The sequence below is a fragment of the Lepidochelys kempii genome, chromosome 11, assembly GCF_965140265.1.
Source record: "Lepidochelys kempii isolate rLepKem1 chromosome 11, rLepKem1.hap2, whole genome shotgun sequence".
Taxonomy (NCBI): Eukaryota; Metazoa; Chordata; order Testudines; family Cheloniidae; genus Lepidochelys; species Lepidochelys kempii.
In genome coordinates this window covers 57,139,365-57,161,611 of record NC_133266.1, presented here as the reverse complement: position 1 = coordinate 57,161,611, position 22,247 = coordinate 57,139,365, and the positions used below count along the sequence as shown (strand labels likewise).

The window sequence follows — 22,247 nt, the reverse complement described above, 5'->3', positions numbered from 1 at the left end:
TCCTTTATACGGACATATGGTGGGATCTTCATTTTAATGGATTAACTATCCTTTCATATGAACACAGTCTAGTATAATTAATCTAAATATAAGTCCTCACATGTAGTGCAAATTCTAGCTCAAGGAGCTTTAAATTAGCAAGTATACATGCGCAAATGTTTCACATCACATGGGAAAACCCATCAGAAGGGAAATATGGAGGGCAAGTTACTCCTGCCAAGGCTGACTACAAACTAATATTCCATAGAACAGGTATAGAGCCACATGCTGAAGGAAATAGAAAGGAGAGTGACAGCTTTTCCCTTTGGCCTTGGCTACACTTGCAAGTTACAGCGCAATGAAGGAGCCCCGGGCGCACTAGCTCACTACCTGCCCACACTGGCAAGGCACGTAGAGCACTCTGTCTCCGCGGCTACAGCGCTGCTGGTCCTCCACCTTGGCAAGTGGAATAACATTTGCTGCGCCCCCGCTGGAGCACCGCGGCGCCAGTGTGGACGCCCTGATCCTATAGTGCGCGCTCATCAGCCTCCAGAAGTGTCCCACAATGCCGGTTCTAGCCACTCTGGTCATCACTTTGAACTCTACTGCCCTCCCCTCAGGTGACCAACTGTCAGACCTGCCCTTTAAATTCTCTAGGAATTTTGAAAAATCCCTTTCTGTTTGCTCAGCCAGGTGTGGAGTGCTATCAGCGAATCTTTCCAGGTGACCATGCCTCCAGGCACCAGGCAAGCCCTGGTATGGAGCAATGGCAAGTTGCTGGACCTCATCAGTGTTTGGGGGGAGGAAGCTGTCCAGTCCGAGCTGCACTCCAGCCGTAGGAATTACGAAACCTTTGGGCAGATATCAAGGGACATGATGGAAAGGGGCCATGACCGGGACGCACTGCAGTGCAGGATTAAAGTGAAGGAGCTGAGGAATGCCTACTGCAAAGCCCGAGAGGCAAAACGCCACTCCGGTGCTGCTCCCGCCACCTGCCATTTCAACAAAGAGCTGGACGCAACACTTGGGGGCGACCCCACCTCCACTCCGGGGACCACTATGGACACTTCAGAGCCCAGTGCAACAAGACAGGAAGAGGAGGAGCAAAGCGGGAGCGAGGGTGCTGAGGTGGAGGAAGACACCCCAGAATCCCTAGATGCATGCCGCCAGGAGCTGTTTTCAAGCCAGGAAGGTAGCCAGTCACGGCAGCCGGTGCTTGGGTAAGGACAAACATCAGAGGAGGTTCCCAGTAAGCAGCTTTTATTTTAGGAAGGAAGTTATTCGGTGCGGACTCTTGGGGCGAAGAGGGTTAGGGCTGCATGCACGCCTATATGCGGAATAGGGCTTTGATGTGCTCTCTCACATCACGGTAATCAGCCTCAGTGATCTCTTCAAAGGTCTCATTCAGAACTTGGGCAAAGCACTTGCGCAGGTTTCTCGGCACAGCCACTGTGGTCTTTGTCCCAGTCAGGCTAACTTGTCTGCACCACTGTGCCGTGCGGGGCAGGGGGGACCATTGCTGCACACAGGCAAGCTGCATATGGGCCAGGGCGGAAGCAGCACTGCAGTAGAAGACCCTCCCTTGCTTCCCAGGTCACCCTCAGCAGCAAGATATCTTCCAGGACAAACTCTTGTGGAAAATGTGGGGACAGTGTTCAGTACAGGGGTCTCCTGCTGCTGTCGGCTCTCCCCAAGGCACAGAAACCCAGAGGACAGTACAGCTGTGAAACAATCAGTCACACTTGACCCTGAGCTTAATCACCATTTTGGGGCTCCTATGGGTTTTGTGCACTCACTTTGGAACGGGCAAATTATGCTATTGTGTAGACTGTGCTTTCCCCTTAAGTACAGGGGAAATCATTGCTCTGTCTGGTGTGAACAATGCTGCTTCTGTTAAGTGTTGCATTTTGCCTTTACAGATGCAACCTTGAGATCCCAGCCGTCCTTGTTATCAACGGCCGAAAGACTCCAAAGAATCAGAAAGAGGCCATGTAGCAAGGAAGACATGTTGCATGAAGTCATGCAGCATTCAAGTAATGAAAATCAAAAAGTGCAGGAGTGGCAGGAGAGTGAAAGGAGGGTCTGCCAGCAGAATGTGGATCGCCGGCACCACAGCACGGAGCAGCTGCTAAGCATCATGGAGTGCCAAGCAGACTCAATACAGGCGCTCGTAGCAATGCAGGCGGAGCATTTCCACACCCGCCACCCCCCCACAGCCCTTCTCCCAAAACTCTTTCCCTCGTGCCCCCATGTCACCGCCAACCCACTTTCCCCAACAACCGGGTTCCTACCACCACCAGCTGCCTCCAACACCTGTAGCTTCACCACCCAGCCCTGAAAACTGCAACCCTTACCCACTGCACTCAACCCCCATCACCATGCATTTTAGCCATCCTGAAGTGCAGCACTCATTGCACAGCACTCCAGACAGGACATACGCAAATCTGTGATTGTACCATTCCCCACCCCCTTGCCCTTTCTGTTTCCCAAGCAGTTGTGTCTCTTTTCAATAAATGAATTTTCTTTTCAATAAATGGATTTTTTTTGGCTTTGAAAACGTTCTTTATTATTGCATAAAGTAAAAGCCCAGGAAAGAAACAGGCACTGCAAGTCAGCGTAGCAAACACAGAGTCCTACTAACATTGAAACCACTGCATTTCACTCCCGTGCAGGGCACCAGACATTATTGGTGGCTTTCAGCCTCAAATTGCTCCCTCAAGGCATCCCTAATCCTTGCAGCCCCGCACTGGGCTCCTCTAATAGCCCTGCTCTCTGGCTGTTCAAATTCAGCCTCCGGGTGTTGAACCTCTGAGTTCAATGCCTAAGTGAATCTTTCACCCTTCCCTTCACAAATGTTATGGAGGGTACAGCACGCAGATATAACAGTAGGGATGCTGTCATTGGCCAGGTCCAGCTTCCCATACAGCTTCCCGTTCCCTTTAAATGGCCAAAAGCACACTCCACAGTCATTCTGCACTGACTCAGCCTGTTGTTGAACTGCTCCTTTCTGCTGCCAAGGCTCCCTGTGTAGGGTTTCATGAGCCATGACATTAAAGGGTAAGCAGGGTCTTCAAGGATCACAATGGGCATTTCGACTTCCTTTATGGTAATCTTCTGATCTGGGAAAAAAGTCCCAGCTTGCAGCTTCCTGAACAGGCCAGTGTTCCGAAAGATTCATGCGTCATGCACCTTTCCGAGCCAGCCTGCATTAATGTCAAAGAAACACCCATGGTGATCCACAAGCGCCTGGAGAAGCATCGAGAAATACCCCTTCCGATTAACGTACTTGGAAGCTAGATGGGCTGGTGCCAGAATTGGAATATGCATGCCATCTGTTGCCCTTCCACACTTAGGGAAACCCATTTGTGCAAAGCCAGCCACAATGTCATGCACGTTACTCAGAGTCACGGTTCTTCTGAGTAGGATGCGATTAATGGCCCTGCAAACTTGCATCAACAGGATTCCAACGGCCGACTTCCACACTCCAAACCGGTTAGCGACCGATCAGTAGCTGTCTGGAGTTGCCAGCTTCCAGATTGCAATAGCCACCCGCTTCTCCACCGGCAAGGCGGCTCTCAATCTCATGTCCTTGTGCCGCAGGATGGGGGCAAGCTTCTCACACAGTCCCATGAAAGCAGCTTTTCTCATCCGAAAGTTCTGCAGCCACTGCTCGTCATCCCAGACTTGCCTGATGATGTGATCCCACCACTCAGTGCTTGTTTCCTGAGCCCAAAAGCAGCGTTCCACGGTGGTGAGCATGTCTGTGAATGCCACAAGCAAACTCGTGTCATATGTGTTACTCGAGTCAACATCATCATCGGAGCCCTCACTGTCACTTTGGATCACAAGGAATAACTCGACTGCCAAACGTGACGTGCTGGCAAGACTCGTCAGCATACTCCTCAGCAGTTCGGGCTCCATTCCCGCAGACTGAAAGGGAAAACAGAGCGCACAGTACAAAAAACATTGAAAGATGGCGCCAAATGTGGACGGAAACAAAGGGAACGCTGGGATGCGAACCGATGCATCACGGGGCATTGGGACAGGACCCAGAATGCCCCGCACTCCCCGCCCCCTTCCCACAAGCCACAGCGCCAGGAAGGGAAGAGGTGCTCTGTAGGATAGCTGCCCATAATGCACCACTCCCAATTGCACTGCAAGTGCCACAAATGTGGCCATGCCAGTGCGCTTGCAGCTGTCAGTGTGGACAGACTGCAGCGCTTTCCCTACTGCGCTCTCCAAGGGCTGGTTTAACTCACAGCGCTCTACATCTGCAAGTGTAGCCATGCCCTTTAATTACAGCTCTCATTGGTGCTCCAAGAACACTATGAGGAGGGCTGTGGCAATGGAGACTTACACTGATTTTAAGCAGGATAAACTATATTACTTTGTGCAGGACACAGATACAGCTATGCCCACCCATTAGGGGGCTGCTGCTGAAGGTCCATGGTGCAGAGCTCACAGCCAGATTTGTCCCTTTGTGTCCACCCCTTTCCCTTCCATCAAAAGCACTGAAGTTTATAATTACCTTAAGGCCTAATCTCGCTCCTATTGAAAGTCAATGGCACAATTTCCTCTGTCTTTAATGTGAGCAGGATCACACCCTGAATCCAACAGAGGTGGCCTTCAGTGCAACATTTTGTGCTTCCTCTACTGCAAACTGATTTTGAACTCAGTTCCAGATCTATGTTAATTTTTAAACTGTATAGCATGTTTGTATTCGCTAGAGGGATTTTTGCCCCTTACTGCACATAAACAGAAAACTGATGTAATTCCTTTCTCATCTTTCCTGCCCCCAAGACCACATTGCCTAGTAGATTGCTTGCAACTCACAAGGAGTAGCACTGGGATACCAAGCCTCACTGTAAGTAGCCCAGCCTTCTGCAGATGTCCTGAGATCCACATGATTTCATGCAGTTCATTTATTAGGAGAGTCATGCTCCCACCCCCAGCTAACCACGTCAGGGTGCAACCCTTCTCCCCCACCACCACCACTACCACTTTCCACTCCTCACCCCATCCATGGGCCAAGCTGTAGGAAATTCTGCACATTATAAATGTATTGTGTTTTCTGGCCCTTCCACAGGTTTTCTCAAGTAAGGACAATATAGCCTCTGAATTGGTTCATACAATATATCCTGGGGACTGGATTCTGACACCCTTGCTCGCACGGAGTAGTCCTTTACTCAACAAAACATTCCAACTGAAGTCAGTGGGAATTCTTGAAGAGTCAGGTACTACTCAGCATAAGTAAGGATATCACAATACAGTCCTAAATTAGGATTTGACCCAGGGTGCACTGAAGTCAATGGAAAGACTCCGTTAACTTTAATGGGCTTTGGATCAGCCCTTTACTGGTTCATTGAGGCAAAGGTCATATTATGTTATATAGAATATATGTCGACTGGACAAAAATAAACCCCACATTAGGTGTGCAAGTGTCCCCACCTCATCCATTGTAAATTGCAGTTCTTGGATAGCCGTAAGCACACAGTCAAATAATAAATAGTAAGTGTATTTGTTTTATAAACTGCTACCGTTTAATAAATGGTTACCTTTTTCCTCAAATATGATAACAACACAATTTTCTTCAAAGTTATTGTTTCTAATTATTGTTGAAAACAATCCCCAAAAATCCATTATTTGTATCCAATGTTGTTTAGGTTTAAAATCAATACAAGTAATTCAAACAAATCTTGCACAGTTCAAAACGGGTAATTTTAGAGCAAAAATAAAGACATTTTAAACTTTTAGAAGCTACTGTGGAAAACTTAAAGGCAAAATTGATGGGTTCAGTGATCATGTATTTGTGTTGCAAAATATTAACCAAATCCTGCACCCACTGACATCGATGAAAAGTTTGCCATTGTTCAATGGGTGCAGAATCTGACCCTTCATGAGACTGCTGAAAATGTTGCTTTAGGGAGCGACAGCCACTATGAATTACAGTGCTGTGGTATAAATTTCACATCCTGGCTGTATATAGGACTTACATTTTCTAACAATACATTTTCAAAGAACAATCAATTTTTTTAATAGCATTAAAAATGGCACTTTTTCCAGGATGCAGGTATAAAAATTTCCTGCAGCAAATGAATATTTACAACAGTGACTGAGGATTCAGCTGTTGCATAGAACATAAGGTCCCAATACTATGAACTTTCCATGGACAAAACTCCCATTGTAATCAACAAGATTTCCATGCATCTTTCAGGATAGGGCCCAGAGGTGAAAGTAAGCCGGTATGGTATGGTACAGCATACTGGTAAGAGCCGGTACACAGCCAACCGTACTGGCAGGGGGCAGCCTCCCCAGGGCCTGGCAATTTAAAAGGGCCCAGAGTCCCTGGCCCTTTAAATCACCGCCAGAGCCCCGGGGATGCTGGCCGCCACCAGCCAGAGCCCTGGGCCCTTTAAATCGCTGCCAAAGCCCCAGCGTAGTGGCAGTGGCCGGAAGCCCCAGGGCTCTGGCAGCTATTTAAAGGTCTGGAGCCCCGAGGTAGCAGCAGCAACCGTGAGCCCTGGGCCCTTTAAATCAGTGCCGGAGCCCTGGCGTAGTGCCGGTGGCCAGGAGCCTCAGGTCTCCAGCGGCGATTTAAAGGGCCCGGGGCTCCAGCCCCTTAAATCACTGCCAGAGCCCCGGGGTACTACTGGTGGTGGTGGCTGGGAGCCCCAGGACCTTTAAATTGCTGCCGGGCTGCACTGAAGGGCTGGCTGGGGAAGTCTGGCTCTAGCCCCACCCCTTCTGCCCAAGGCCCCGCCCCTTCTGGTTGAGCTGCCCCCCTCCCACCTTGCCCAGCCATCCTGCATACAAGTCCCTTAAGTTACTTTCACCCCTGATTGAGCCCCAACTATCACAAAACAGAAATACTCTTAAGAAATATTTTCAAAGTTTATTAAATTTCTCCAGCCAATGCACGTATAATTTTGATAAAATATAAAGAATTTACAGTATATTGAATAACCTGGAGGTGAGTCATACTCCCATGCAATATATTTTTTATTAAACTATTACATTAAATTATTTAATAAGGCTTCTATATAATTAAATTTGGAGAAAAAAAAAGAGATCTTATACAGTAATTCTTTTGTAGAGCTCTCTCTTGATAGCTCCAGCTACAAGAAATCAGCAATCACTTTAGCTGAACAAAATGTAATTTCTAATCAAGTATCTATGAAGATCACATCAAAAATTAAATAAAAAGAACTATGAAAACCAAAGCACATGGCCCTCCCCACTCCCTCCTCCTAGCTTTTTAACACAGAATTCAGTGCAATAATTGAATCCATCTACATTTTGAAATAGGGTTATCTGTATTCCATTTTACAAGTATGTTGTAGGGAAATTAATAGCCAGTGCTAAATATAGTACCACGATTAAAGTACGTATTGATCTATAGAAAACAATTTAGGCTGGAAAGCTGCTAGGAGTCCACCCAGCCTGTTCTCTGTGCCTCTCAGGCAGAGATTATAATTTCTTGCTCTGTATGAAATAACCTTGTGGTATTATTCCACAGTGCTGGAACTCGCCCAGAGGCCCAGTGGCCACAGAAAGCTCCCAGTGGATGGGTGGATGGCTGGCCTTGGAGCAAGTACAAAGCAAGAGGAATTCATCCAGTACTGTTGCAGAGCCTAGCACAGGGACAAGGGGTAGGAGCAAGCTAGGTCTGACCTCAGAGCAGGTTAGAGCTATTTACAGGCTCCCATAGTTTGCACCTACCCTTCTCCACACTGCCAGATCCCCTGTGAGCCTTGCAATAGTAGGGAACCACTAGGTCTCAGGCCTGCTGCCCCAGGCACACTTCCTTTCACTCTCCACTAGCCCACCCCACCCTCAACGTACCTCCGGACACCCCCATACCAGCAGCAGTACAGACCTGGCTCTATACCTGGCAGGGGGGCTACAGTGCAAAGAGAATTCACCAAGAGAGGGTTGCAGTCACCTTGTGCCGTGGGCAAATTCCCCTGAGAGTTCAACACTAGCTCTGCATAAACTCATCACTGGGACTGGAGCAGGCTACAAGTGCAGCCAGTAAACCAGATTATATGGATTCAGTGGCCTCAGACACCAGCATACTGCTTGCAGCCTTTGCTATTGGTCAGTAATTGAAATAGCAGCTAGGGAGAGGCTGTGGAGTTCCCCCAAATACTGCTATGGTATAGGGGCTGAATGTTTCATTAGACAAAATACCTCTCTGCAAAACAAAAAACTAAAAAATACCTGTTATTGCACAGGGATGTGAATTCCATCTGAAAAACTCAGCCAGTCTAGAGTTCTCTCTAAACCACATGAGATTGGCTGTCCACATATCAATGACCACACAAAGGAAAAGTCTCCATGTTATTGCATTAATCTGCAATCTCTTTAAAAGTCATAAGCCATCTATGGGCTAAATTAATATTAAAAACAGTTGCATTATATAAGCAGATGCAGACTTTCCTACAGAGTACAGAATTGGAACACCTTATTCTCTATTCACAAAGAAAAGTTGTCAGGAATACTTTGCACTGGATTCTCAGAGTAATGCTCAAGCTGCCTGCCTATGTTTGACTGCTCTGAGCTCAGCAAGAGGTTCCATACTCTGCTCTCTCAATAAAGAGTGTTTCCTGATTGAACAAGATACCTGGAGGATTAAGAATCAAGCCTTCATGATTTAAAAACCCTGGTTGACATTTTTTAAAAAAAAATTGTAATATAATCCCCTACAGTTCTTCAAAGGAGACATCCCTTCTTTTTGCAGACACTTTATAACTGGGTTTCTATATACCTGTTGTGTGTTGTAACTTACACTAGAGTTAGTCACTGCTGAATTTGGTCCAAGCACTTTAATCAGAGGTTCACTGCTCACATTTGGGATGAATGTGGCCCTTTGGTGTAACAGCAGGTCTTCCTTCAGAGAGTTCATTAACTTCAATAGGAGTATGAAGTATACATCAGCTCAGAATTGACACTATGGGTAAATTATGGGGTGAGAAAGGAAAACGGCAGTACTCTGAAGACTATATATACAAAAACTGATCAGAGTGCTGGCTATACCCTTACCCATATGAACTCAGAATGGTCAGTGTACACACAAAATTCTGCCCAGAGGAAACAGAGGGGAACTCCCTATGTCAGAAATTCTTCATTTATTAATCAGTCTTCTGTTCACTGGGCCAATTTTGTCATTTGAGCTACTAGAAATAGCATAATTTCAAGCACACTTATGTTTGTGTGACCAGATTCCCAGTGGGTAATCTAATGCATTATCCCATGATGGCTCATCACCACAAACACACATCAAAAACATCTAATGTTACAGAATTCATGCTTTCTCTCACCAAAACAGGCAGAAAAGAATTTCTGAAAAGCAGTTATATTTGGTGGCATATAGCATGTATATCAGTACAACGAAAGGCATGCCAGAACAGGCAATGAATAACTTCTCAGCCATTTTTTCTTCACTCGGAGGCCTGCAAATGCCACAAAATGCTGCAGCCCACCCTCTCATTTTGTGTAAGCAATTTCCATTCTGTTGTGTTTTCTCGCAATCTGGAAGTGTTAAATAAAATGAAGACATCTGTAACTTACAATCAAAAACAAGTTACCAATATATTGGTATGGCTTAATGAATTTGCCATAATGTAACTGCCATACATACTTTAAAAAAATGCATATAAGGATACTGGTAATCGATGAATTTATAGATCCAAATGGATACAAGAAAAACCACAGATCTGTGCACCTTGATGGAAATTGGGTCTACAAACTAATAAATCCCTGAGTTACCGGAAAGTTGTGTAAATGTAAACAGCAATCGAATCAATAAGGAGCTGTCTGATGACTGTTTGAGGCACTCACTTCAAATGGCTATGTATCTGATACATAGATGCCAAACCTCCCAGGAGTCTTTGGTCCTGATTCTCCTTTGCCCTGCACCTTGGTAAACATTTACACCTGTGCAGACAAAAATTAGGATGGAAGCATTTTAAATGATTACAGAAGGTGCAGGGCTATGACCAACCAGGCATCTAGAGACTCTGGTCCTTAGGCCATTGGAGATGATAGTGAAGAGGCAGTGCACAGGCTGTGGCTAGCTGACAGCCAGGAGCTGAGTCCAAAGGAGGAGCTCCTAACTACAGGTCCAATTTGACACCAGATCAACAGAATGGATAGATGGGGTGAAGGAAACAGACCTCCTGAAATATATTTTTTAAAAGATCCTGTTTTCAGAGAGAGGGAATGTGACCATTCAGGTGATAGTTCAAGGACGCTCTCCTTTTCTTCTGTAGCAACTCAACAGGGGTCATTACAGCCTTGGGATGCAGTAATCCTGTGGGTTCCGGGTAGAGGAAAACATTGCTGGATGTGAACAGCTGTTTCAGGAGCATGGAATTCACCAGCTTTTCCCTTGTGTGGCTCCATACCACCTGCATGTGGAGCCACTCCAGACCACACAATCACCAGGCTGAATCTGCTGAGAATCAAATGGCCCTCTAGGGAGCAGGCTTAGGTGGGATTAGATGCCTTTACAGGGGAATAAGTGATATGTAACCATGAGTCAGGATTTGGCTGCAAGGACGATCTATTTCTTGGACCTCTGTAATCTGATCAACTGCTAAACTCTTTTAGAATTAAATAATTAACGACTCTTAAAAATTTACACGAGCATGTAAACTGGCTTCAGTAGAGCTACTCCTGACTGGTGTAACTCAGAGGAGACTCAAGCCCACAGAGTACATATTTATAACCAGAACTATTTAAAGTCTCAATACAGGTCCCTAGCATCAGGTAGCTTCCAAAATTTTAATCGACATTATCCAACACATAAGGGCCAAATTCCCCCCAGTCTAATGTCAGTGATTTAAATAGCATTACAGCAAGGATAAATTTAGCCTATTTACCTACAGTCATTTGAATAAGAACCTGTTAGGAGCTTTGAGAATCATAGCAATGACTCTTTTAACTTCATAAATTTACAAGCTAATCATGAACTAAAATCAAGTGGAATACCTGTGATAATCTCAGTACTTATGATTTAGGGGAAAAATTATGAGTTTACTTCTATTAGCAGTAATTTTCAATTTCTGAAATGGAAAACGGTCTAAGAAACTAAATGATCTCTGCCCTAGAATGTACTGTTCCTGAAAAACAGTGGTCCACATCATTACATATGCAGAACTCAATGTTATTAATACCACCAAGCTCTTACACAGCATTTTTCCCAGTCTGTAGATCTCAAACTCCTTTACAAAGGAGATAAGTATTATTATACCCATTTAACAGCTGGAGAAACAAGCAGAGAGAGAGAAGAGACTTGTATAAGGTCACCCAGCAGGCCAGCAGCATAACCATGAACTGAACCCAGGTCTCCTGAGTCCCAGTCCAATGTCTTATCTGCCTGGGTTTATGGCCTCCCTAACAAAATATTTGCTAGACTGAAAGATTTTGCAATCTAAGTCTTGTTTTTAACACCCATTCTTATAGTAGCAATGAATGGAGAGTAGAATACCTTTTTAAATGTTTCCTACTTTAAAGTAGTTAGTGTTTTGCAGAAGTTATCTTAGCCTTTTGACCCAGCTGGAGGTAGTGCCTAAAACTGTATTTTTATTCCATGTCCAAACTGATCACATGGGAATGAATAGTGTGGTGCCAAAAAAAAAGAGTATGCTATTAAACATGGCTTTGAAACATTTATATCAATCATCTCTCTCTATTTCTTTGCAGAAGATATTAAGGTGTTGCCACGAGTGGGTGGGTGAAATTCTGTGGCCTGGGTTGTGCAGGAGGTCAGACTACTTGACCATAATGGTCCCTTCTGACCTTAGTATCTATGAATTAAGCCTACCAGGTGCATACAAGACAATAAAAACATTATGCTAATCTGGTGTGCAAACTTGATTAGCAAGTTGTTTCACCACAAAGGATGCATTACTGGCTCTAACAGAGAACAAAAAAATTTCCATTAACTCAAATGAAATATTTCTGTTGCAGATGGACTTAATCTCACTGGAGCTGCAAAATGCACAAAACGTTGCTGTAGGAAATACTCTGCTGCGCTGCTCCAATGTAAACAATTACAGCCTTATTAACTGCTGCTTAACGTACTTAGTAAGCAAAATAAAGCATGCCTCTGCTGATGCCCTATCCCTCAGTGCCAATGTACCAATGGGACATTATTATATAATGTACTATGCACCTATTGCAATGGCCTTTGGGTACCTTACATACATGAAAAAATGAATCAAACATTATTTACCACATTGATATTATTGGCAGAAATAATAGCTATCTCTTACCAAGAAAAGCCATCAAATGGCAAAGCCTACACAGTCTTCACCCAAGATGAAACAAATGCTTGGTTAAAAAGATGAAGACCTGCAAATTCAGGTTTTGGCAGAACACCAGATGGACTGAGTTCCTTTGCTTAGGTCCCTACATAGAGGGCATCCTTTTGCCAGTTCTCAAGAGGTCAGATTTACGGATGGTCAATGGGACAGCTTCAGCTGATCTCAGCTATCATAGTGTTGCATAGATAAGCACTTCAACAAACTATTCTGAATTTGAAATGTCAAAAATTTGTGGAGAATGAAAATTAAAACAATTATATATATATTTGGGCCCATCAAAACATTTTATCTGGATAACATCCAATTGTTTTGATATGGTAAAAATGCTTCATTTTGACTTTATCATTTTGATTATACTTTTATATTATATTAAAACTGTAAATATTAAAAGTAATATTTTAGTACAAGTCAAAATTAAATGAATCAAAACAAGGTTAACATGTTTCGTTTTGTCTTTATCAAAATGTCTCAACCTCCCATTGAAAATTTCATCAAAACCAATACATTACATGGACTTATTTTGATCTTAACGAAACTGCATTTTCTGACAGAAAACTGTTCCATCTAAAAAATTTTTGACCAGCTCTATATCAGTGTGAGCTTTGCCTCAGTGAGGGCTGCAGGATTTGGTCCTTAGAGTATGTGTTCTGATACGACCCTAGATTAGCCAAATACTGGACATAAGTGATGAGATCCATCCAATACCTCTCTAAGCACATATACCATGCTTGCTACCATAGAATTTGAGACCCAAATCTTCAAAACTATTTCAGTCCATAACTTCCATTGAAATCAATAGGAGTTAGACACCTAAACATCTTTGAGGATCTAGATATGAGTGTCTAAAAAACAAAACAAAAACCTGCCACACAACCACTATACAATTTGGCATGAGAATTCTCTCGAACCAAAATACTGCTCACTGAAAACAATGTTATTACCACAAATATAGAAAAAATGCAGAATTTATCTACATAGCCTTAGTTTTAGGAAAATATCAAAGTTACCATAATCTGGAATTACCAGGCAAGTCCCTGACTGAATCATATATAACAAACAGCACCTCCAGAGAAAGCCTACTGACTTTCAGGAGCATTACTTTCTGCACATACATCAGCAAGTCACCTGCCAAAAGCAAACCTTGAGCCAAGATGGGTCCTATAAAAAGACAAGAAGTCAAACACAAAACTAGTGTAAGTAGGTGCTAAACCACTGACTTCAATAATGTTGCACTGCAGTGCTTACACAAATTCTGAATTTGGCATAGCTCCCCAGCAACTCCAGCTCATCAATTCAGGTTGTTGGGACATATGGATTAACAGTGTAACGTCACAGATACTGTGAACATAGTATACAGATATTCGCAGACCGACCTTAGCAACCCAAAGAGAATATGTGAAGTCCTTTTCCTTTTATTATAATGTTTAAAGAATTATTGTTGTTATTATTAAGCATCTAAAATAAAACAAATATATTAAATAGAGCACAAATTGCATGAGAGTCGGTCATGCTCTAATTCTCTGGAGTCTAATAGAAAGAAACTCTATAAACATCCTTACTTTTCAAAGAGAGCATTTTACTGACCATGCCGGAAGACTGTTTCTGTCTTTTCAGAATTTTTTTTCCATTGTTAACTTTCTCACATTGGTCTGAACAATAAGCAAGGAGTGGTACGATCACTATATGGCTATCAAAATTTACTTCTAACAAACTTTTTCAAATTTAGACTTTTAGCAAAAGGCATCTAAATTTAAAACTTATTGTACAAGCAGCAAAATAAGTTACTAAATAATTCCAGTGACACAAACAATCATGAGAAATGTAACTTTCCTTTTTAGTAAAAGTTTTTCCCTCAGATATCGTTGTGTTGCAAAGAAAGATGTGACAAATATCTCAGTTGCCTCACCACACTATCTTCAGAGCACAAACTAAAATAAATTAAAACCTTAAATTCTTTTATCAGAGGTTTATAAGAGCTAAAAATGTCCGTTGGATAAATATTGCTTCCTGAAGTAAAATAGCCATAACAATATTAGCCAGCCACTTAAATAATTTTCCTGGATTTGAAAATTGCCTGCAAACTACTGAAGGCAGAATAGGAAAAAGACCAGTCCAGCATATCATCTGTGCAAGGAGTGTCAGACTGAGCCTTGAAGAAACATCTGTAAGTAGGAAACAGACCAAGGCAATGTTTGAAAGTATCACATTGAAGTTAGGAGTGGTCTTTCACTACCACAATGACTAAGGAACTCTGATAATATTGTCCCTTCCTTTCCTCTCCCCCAGCTTTATATGCAAAGTCCATTTTTATCAATATAACAAGGACCTATGTCTTAGATTAGGACATCATTGGACAAAGATGTCCTTCTGTTATGGGGAAGGGGAAGAAATACAGTTCCAAAAGTATTCAGTTAATGTAGGAAGAGCAGGGATATATGTTTGAGATGCCTCTGAGGAATGTCTTTGCAAAAAGTTGCATAGTATTTCAGAAAAGATATAGTTGGGGATTACATAAGTGGACAACCTTCCTATCAATTTATTAAACTATTTATACTTCCAATTCCAGAAAGAAAATAATAATAACAGCTGACTTCACTGAGAGTTTTATGCTGAGAAGCCTTACAGGCAAGAGCACTAAATACTAAGAAGCGACCTCTCCCTTTTTAACTCCATTTTCTATCCTCCTTACTGAGGAAGGGTAGGAAAACTGCAATTATACTTTCAATCTGCAAACAATTAATTTTGATTTAGCCATGGATAATTCACCAGAAGGGATAAAAATTACTGAAAGCATCTAAGAGTAATTTAACCAATGCGACCCTGGGCAAGTCCCTACGTCTCTGTGCCTCATTTCCCCTTCAGTAAAACAGGGATAGTAATACTTCCTTTATACCATGCTGTGTTTTTGGTCTGTTTATACTGTAAGCTCTTCAGGACAGGGACTGTCTCTTATTATAGGTTTGTACAACACCTAGCATAGTGGGAAATTAATCTCAATGGGTGCCCCTAGGTGTTACCGCTTTTACAAATAATAAATAACCATCACTTTTAACCAGGTGTGAAAGTAATAAACAATATTTCTCTCCTGCTCTCCAAATAATGCCTCATTTGTCACCTTTGCACACATACTAAAATCACAAAATTACTGATGTTTAGACAAATAATCTTTTGTTTTACTTCTTTTGTTTAAAGCATCTCAAGAGGTTCGAGTTATAATGGAATTTGAAATATCATGCATATGAAAAAAATCAATGGGAGTTGTCTGCTTTGCAGGCTCTGGTCTTTAACGTATGACATAGTATTTCACACTTGTCTTTTGCCAAAGGTTATATAGAAGTAGTATAGAAACATAGGTCCTTACTACTCCTTTTACACTTGGGGGGGGTGAAATGGGGGGAGGACGGCTGGAATTCCTCCCTGTTGCATTTCAGCTTTTTCTTTCCTTGTTGAAATTCAGGAAAGCAAACTCCCTGGCTATGGACCTGGTCACAGCATGATTATAATTCTTATTAAAGTTAATTGTGAAGTAGAGTGGCTGAATACAAATAAGCCTCTTAAATTAATGTCACTGAACCTGTCTACAAAGTTTGGACTCACATAAAATTCTCCCAAATAAGCTTTGATAATGATTTATGAGATCTATGGGTGAAATTCCTGATATAAACAATTATTATTTTCTCTTTTCTTTTTCAAGGCCAAATCAGAACTGATTTAAATGAAAGGATTCCTGAAAAGGAGGTAGATGTACAAAGTCAATATTTCTATTTCCTATTTATGCCCTTTTAAAAGTCCCCCCATCATCTACAGAGTTGTAAATAAGAGGTTAGCAAGTTAAAATTTGAATGAAAAGAAAAACTATTTTCCTCTCTCTCTAAATGAGAGAGAACATGTCCAAGGACAAATATTCAGACCTTAAACACATTGGACATTATCCAAAAGGGTTAATATTTTACTTACAGTATAAGTCCATTTTAATTTGCTACAGAGAATTTTTTTTTTAATTTAAGACTGTACTCAGTTCTTTAAAGCAAATATCCTTTGGAGGTCAAACTAGGGTTGCCAATTTTGGATGGATGTATTCCTGGAGATATCACATGACATAATCTTTAATTAAAGATTAATCTTTAATTGCCAGAAACTCCAAGCCAATCCTGGAGGGCTGGCAACCCTAGGTCAAAACACTCCACTGATGCAAGCAACTCCACTAGCTTGCATGGAGATGCACCCTCTTATGCTACCTCTGAATTTGACACAGAGATCCAAAAGGTGGCTACTAAAACTAATTTTAAAAGAATGTACTTTGACTAAAGTAAAGATGGATGACTTGAACACTCCTCGTTCAGTTGGACTACTCATATGCTTAAAATTAAGCATGCGTTTAAATGCTTTGGTGGATTGGGGCCAAGCCCTGAAGAATCAAGCTCAAAGAAAGTACTGGGATTCTTTTACAATTTATTTTCCACCCATGTGCTAAGGCCTTGACCTCACACTATTGAAGTCAATGGGAACTTTCCCATTGAATTCAACAGGAGCAGGATAAGGTCATTAAAAAAATGCCTCCAACTCATTTCCCATAGGCTACAAAACAGGCATCAGAGAATCAAGATTTTCGGGCGCAATCACCCTGAGCTGGTTTTAAACCAGTGACCAGGTACTGGATCCTATTACCAATCCCTTCACCCATCCAGTCCAGTGGCCTCTACAGAACTACACAGACACTTCACTGTGGTCTTTGAATGACTGTTGTGAACGTTTCTATCACTTTCTCAACTCCAGCTCTCTTTTCAGCTGATAAAAAAGAATTTAAAGAAAGCAATGGAACAACATTCTGATTCTGTTCATTCAAGCTTATTTAGATTTAAAGATTTATGAACACAATAATAAAAGTAAGATTGTAAAACTCATTTTGCTATTTAATGTGCAATGTTTAAACAATTAATTTTCCTGCATATGAAAATTCTTCATCTGAAAACCCTGTGACAGTAAATTAATTATTTTTAAAATGTTGATTCTATATAACAATACATATTCGATAGCTGGAGAGCTTTTCCTAAAACATTAAAAAGTCTTGGAAAATACAGGCAAAATTACCCATTTAATTCTTACTCCAAAATAAATGAAAGCCACTCCCAGAATCACGCAATTGGACAATACCAAAGAAAAACTGGGTTTCAAACTGCTTTTCTATAAACACTAAATAAGGGAATCCTGTGGGAAAACAAACTTAATTCTTTGTAACTAGTCCCAATATCACAATAAGTCAAAACAGAGGATTATTGTAATATCAGTTTTTTGCAATTTTGCATGTCCTCAACCTGAAGTGAAAGCTACATGAAAGTAATCAGAATGTATCTATGATTGTGACACCTTATGGAGCAGGGAGATTCAGATGGAAATTTTAAAGTTGCAAAGTCAGTGATGTTCTCTTTACTTTAGGTCAAGATCATGTATCTTGTGAAGCCTTTACACAAGCTTCAAGAGAAAAAGGAAAGTGTTGGAGTACATACTCCAAGAACCATGACCCTAGTCCATCAAAGCATTTAAGCACGTGTGTAATTTTAAGCACCTGAATAGTCCCATTGAATTCAATTGATTGCTTTTAGCGAATGCTTATAGAAAGTTACACACATGCTTACGTGCTTTGCTGGATTCGGACAAATTTGATGCAGATTAGTAGTTTACACCGGAATATTTCAAAGGAGCCTGAGGGAATTAGGCATTTAACTCCCTTACACTTCCTCTGGAAATCACAACCTTAATATCCAACTCTGAATGCTTCATTTATGAAAAAGAATGAACATATGAAGTACCTAGAGCTAAGCATGAATGTTTGTTACTGCTTTGCCTTGGGCTAGATTTTTGTCCAGTTTTTGTTCAAGTACACAAGAATGAAGGGTGCCAGGATCCTCCCCCTGCACAGGGGTCAACCATAGCTGAAGTCTTTTTTTTCCTCACCCAAGTGCAAAGTCTACTTCTGACTCCTGTCTTCTCGAGTCCTAACCAGGCCAAAAGAACCAAGGAGATATATGGATATCATTGACACATATCTATTAAACAGCCTTTAGTGTGCATCTTCAACTCTCTCATCTGAATTCTGCGCACAAATTCGTCTCTCTAGGATTCATTGTGCAACTTAAATAATTATGAGGGACCACTTAGTTCAGTATATAAAAATAGTAATTCTGTTTCCTTGAGGTCTTTCTTAAAAGCTAAACTGAATATATAAATGGAACCTGGGAGACTTCTCTACCAGATTACAACAAATAGATAGTCAAGGATTTTAGGATCAAAATTGAACCTGTTAATTTAACTGTAACAATGAGGATGCGAAGCAAACAGTATTGCCTAACAATCTGGAATGCATTCAGCTTTTAAACATACCAGTAATTTAATTTATTTGTGTCACTGCGTATTTTTCTAAGCAAGAGTGAAAGAACTGTCAAGGTTGAACCTATTTATTCTGCCTTCAAGTTCTTCACAAATGTTACATAAAAATAATGATGAGTTGCAAAACAAAAAACGTTATTGCTATTTCAAAACTTGCCCTATTTTGAAGTTAGCAAACATTACCAAGAACCATACCAAAAAAATGCAGTCTCAAATAAGAAGTTTGAGTTTAAGCCTACTTGCAAACATGTTACATTCAACTGAATAAATTTCCATTGAAATCAATGTCAAAATTTCCATTGTCTTCTGTAGGTGCAGGCCTGGGCCCTTCATCACATGAAATTAGAAATCACGTGTATTTTTCAAACAAGATATTTACATTGTTGTTTGGTGGTAACAGTTGTTGGTCACATAAAGTGACCAGAATTCCCCGAATTCCATTACTTTCTCTCCGGCATTAATAACAGGCCCAGTCCTGCCACTCACATACTTTTGGCTTCAATGGGACTGCTCATGTGAATAAGGACAGCATCAAGTCCGTAAATTGGAAATAGTATCTTGAAGATGTCCACTTTCATGTGAGCATTAACAAAATTAGTATAAAACAATTTAATCATTTTAAGTGTATGCCTATAGCCCACTCTATAAAATCTTCCTTTTATCTGATAAAGCGATTGCATCTGTGTTGTTTCTAACCAACTGTTTTTCTGATACTTTTGCAACAACAACAGAGGTCTTTTCCTCTTTTTATCCAAGTTCACATCCTGAAAACAATTTTCTTTGTGAAATCCGCAAACCACAAAACAATAAGCTACTGCAAGATATTTGTTGTCCAGATATACCACCCGGTATTCTTCAACACAGCAGATGCCTCTGTAGTACGCACCGTTAGCATTTATTTAGAAGGTTTGGAAAATAAACAAGTACGTGTGTGTATTTACACACGATATTACACAATCAGTTCCATTTCACACAAGTGCTGAAGATGCCAGTTTGGAGCACACACAAAAAATGTGTGTGTATATAACTGGCCACTGTATGTACCTTAGAAACAGACTATGAATATACAGTGTATTATCTGTGCGCAAAGCTGTTATATGTGAATGGTTTGTGCTGTACCTGCCTTCCCTCATTCCTAGATCTGCTAAAGGGAGGGGAGGAGAAGCTGTTGCTGCTGGTAATGTAGAGTGAGGGGGGATGGCTACTATATCTCCTTCCCAGCCAGCTCAGCAGCCACCCTGACCCATCCCACATTTTTCTCCCTCACTCCCCAGATTCTTGCCTGTTCAGCCACTCAGCTCAACAGCAACAGATCAGCAGCTGACAGCGACAGAGGGGAGCATTAATTGAGATTTGCTGTACAAGCTAAGAGCTTAAATCGGTCCCTGGTCATCTCTCTGTTGCTTCCCCTCCTGCAGGATACAATTTTGGGTAGATGGGAAGTGGGAAAACAAAGTCAGTGTTGTCCTCTGCAGGCTAAAAGCTGGAGGGATAGGTCCCCTCTCTAGTACTCCTCCCTTCATAATTCTGTTTATGTTCATTTTAATAAGGTGCAATGTTGCTTCTCCTATTTGTTTCTGCATCTATACATTTTTCATTCTTACCCGCAATCCATCCATTCCTGGATTGCTCCTAATTCTTCAGCATAATTTACCCTAACAGTTAAAAATACCTTCCAGAAATGAGAAGTTGAAAGTCTGCATATGGGCTATGGCCTCTCAAGCTTTTTCATAGCACAGACCACATTGTAATACGAGAGTGCCTTAGGGGCCATCTCTTCCCATTTTGTATTGTGTGGGCCACCTCTCATCCCATCCCAGGCACAACCATCTCTACCCATTCACACAGCTGTGGCATCTACAATAGCGACAACACAAAAGAGGCATATTAGAAAAGTTTTTAAGCTTCTTTTAATGCTAGGTAGCAGGGGGAGGGAAGAATGAGAAGAGCCAATATTATGTGACCAGCCAGCGCTCCACAGGCGACCACCAAGTGATCTGCAAACCATCCGCAGTACCCACACCATAGGTTGAGAACCACTGGGAAAGGGAGCGATGGAAAGCTGAGAACTGGGCAAACGTATCCCGCAAAACTATTAGCTGGGGGCGGGGGGCTGGCTGGCTGAAGTGAGAGACTTTCTGTGCTCCCCGTCAACAACTGCTCCCAACAAGGCACCCCCCTTTCCAAGAAGGGAGATTGGCTTGTGAAGAGAAACCGCCCCGGTGCCTCTCGGTGACTGTGCACGCCCCGCTCGGATTCAGGGCAGCTTCCTCACCCAGGGGGCACGTGCCAAGGGGTCCACGCGTGCCCCTCCCCAAAGGCGCAGGGGGCTGCCCGCCTTACCTTGATAATACTGCTCCTGCGAGGGGTCGCCTTGGCAGCTTCCAAGAGGCTGTTTTCGGGATCCGCCGCTGCCCCCGCCGAGGTCCCCAGGCTGCCGGGAAAGCGCTCGGCGGCTCCCGCCATAGCCAGTCCGCTGCGGCGCTCCCGTCTCCTGCCTGGAGCCACCGCAGGGATTTCCAGGGATACCGGCTCTGGCCACAGCTCGCCTTCCCCCTCGCCCTTGTGAGGCGCCGCGGGCAGGGCACGACCCGCCGCCGCCGGCGGCGGCTCCCTGCCGCCCGCGCGTTCTGCCATCGCCCTCCCGCGCCGGCTCAGCGCCCCCCGGGGCAGGCGCCGACACGGCGGGGGACACGGGGCTGCGGGGCGAGGATCTCCAGCCTCTCCTCCGAGGGCACCGCGGCGGCGGCAACAACTTTCTCAGGAGGAGTCATTGCTCGCCCGGCTCCCTCTGCAGCGGGAGGTGGCCATGCCGCCCCGCCAAGGCGGCCGCCCCGGCGGCGCGGGGGAGGGTCTCCCTCGGAGCGGAGGGGAAAGGGCGGGCGCACGCCCCGCTTGTGCCAGGCAGAACACAGGGGACTGGGCGCGTGGGCAAGGCAGAAGCGCAGCGCCCGGGGCTCGCCGCAGCCCGCCCGCGAGCAAGGAGCGCCGCGCCGCTACTCCTCTGTTGTGACAGAGCCAGGCGTGTTTTGACAGGCCAGGCTGACAGACAGGGAGCCGGGCCACTCAGCACAGGAGCCGCTTTGCCGATGGGGCCGGGGGCGCCCAATAGTAAGCGCCGGGGGGTGTGGCCATGGGGCAGAGTGGAATGTGGGCTCAGCTGGAAGTCCCAGCGAAGGGGTACATTCAACTGTCGATGACACACACACACGCGACGTGCTGAAGTGGGAGCAGGGGCGGTTAAAGAGGGCAGCGAAGAAGGGAGGGGGAAGAAGGCTAGTTGCCCCTGCAAGCCAGAAATCCCAGTCAGCCCAGCCTTGCTGTCAGAGCAGAGCGTGCATTTGTGCTGGAGCAGTCACGTAAGGAGAGTAAGTACCCAGGAGAGAGGCATGGTTTTGGGAAGTTAAAAAGAGAGGAGAGGGTGAGCTTGTATTAGAGTTGTGGTCATCAGAGCGTGAAGGGTTAAAGATACAACTAGAGGGACGTTTCTGGGATGCTTTGAAGTTTGACCGTGTCACACTAAAGATACGCCAGTAGGGGGGAAAACCAGGA

At 43.4% G+C, this 22,247-nt stretch overlaps 1 protein-coding gene across 1 annotated transcript in view; it reads right to left on the bottom strand.

Moving 5' to 3' along the window:
- PLCL1 (phospholipase C like 1 (inactive)) overlaps nucleotides 1-21,717 on the bottom strand; it is a 308,929-nt gene extending 287,212 nt beyond the window's left edge. The window contains exon 1 of the mRNA XM_073306317.1: nucleotides 21,039-21,717. Coding sequence (XP_073162418.1) covers nucleotides 21,039-21,332 — 294 coding nt within the window. The 5' untranslated portion in view covers nucleotides 21,333-21,717. The remainder of the gene's footprint in view (nucleotides 1-21,038) is intronic.
- Nucleotides 21,718-22,247: the final 530 nt, after the last annotated feature.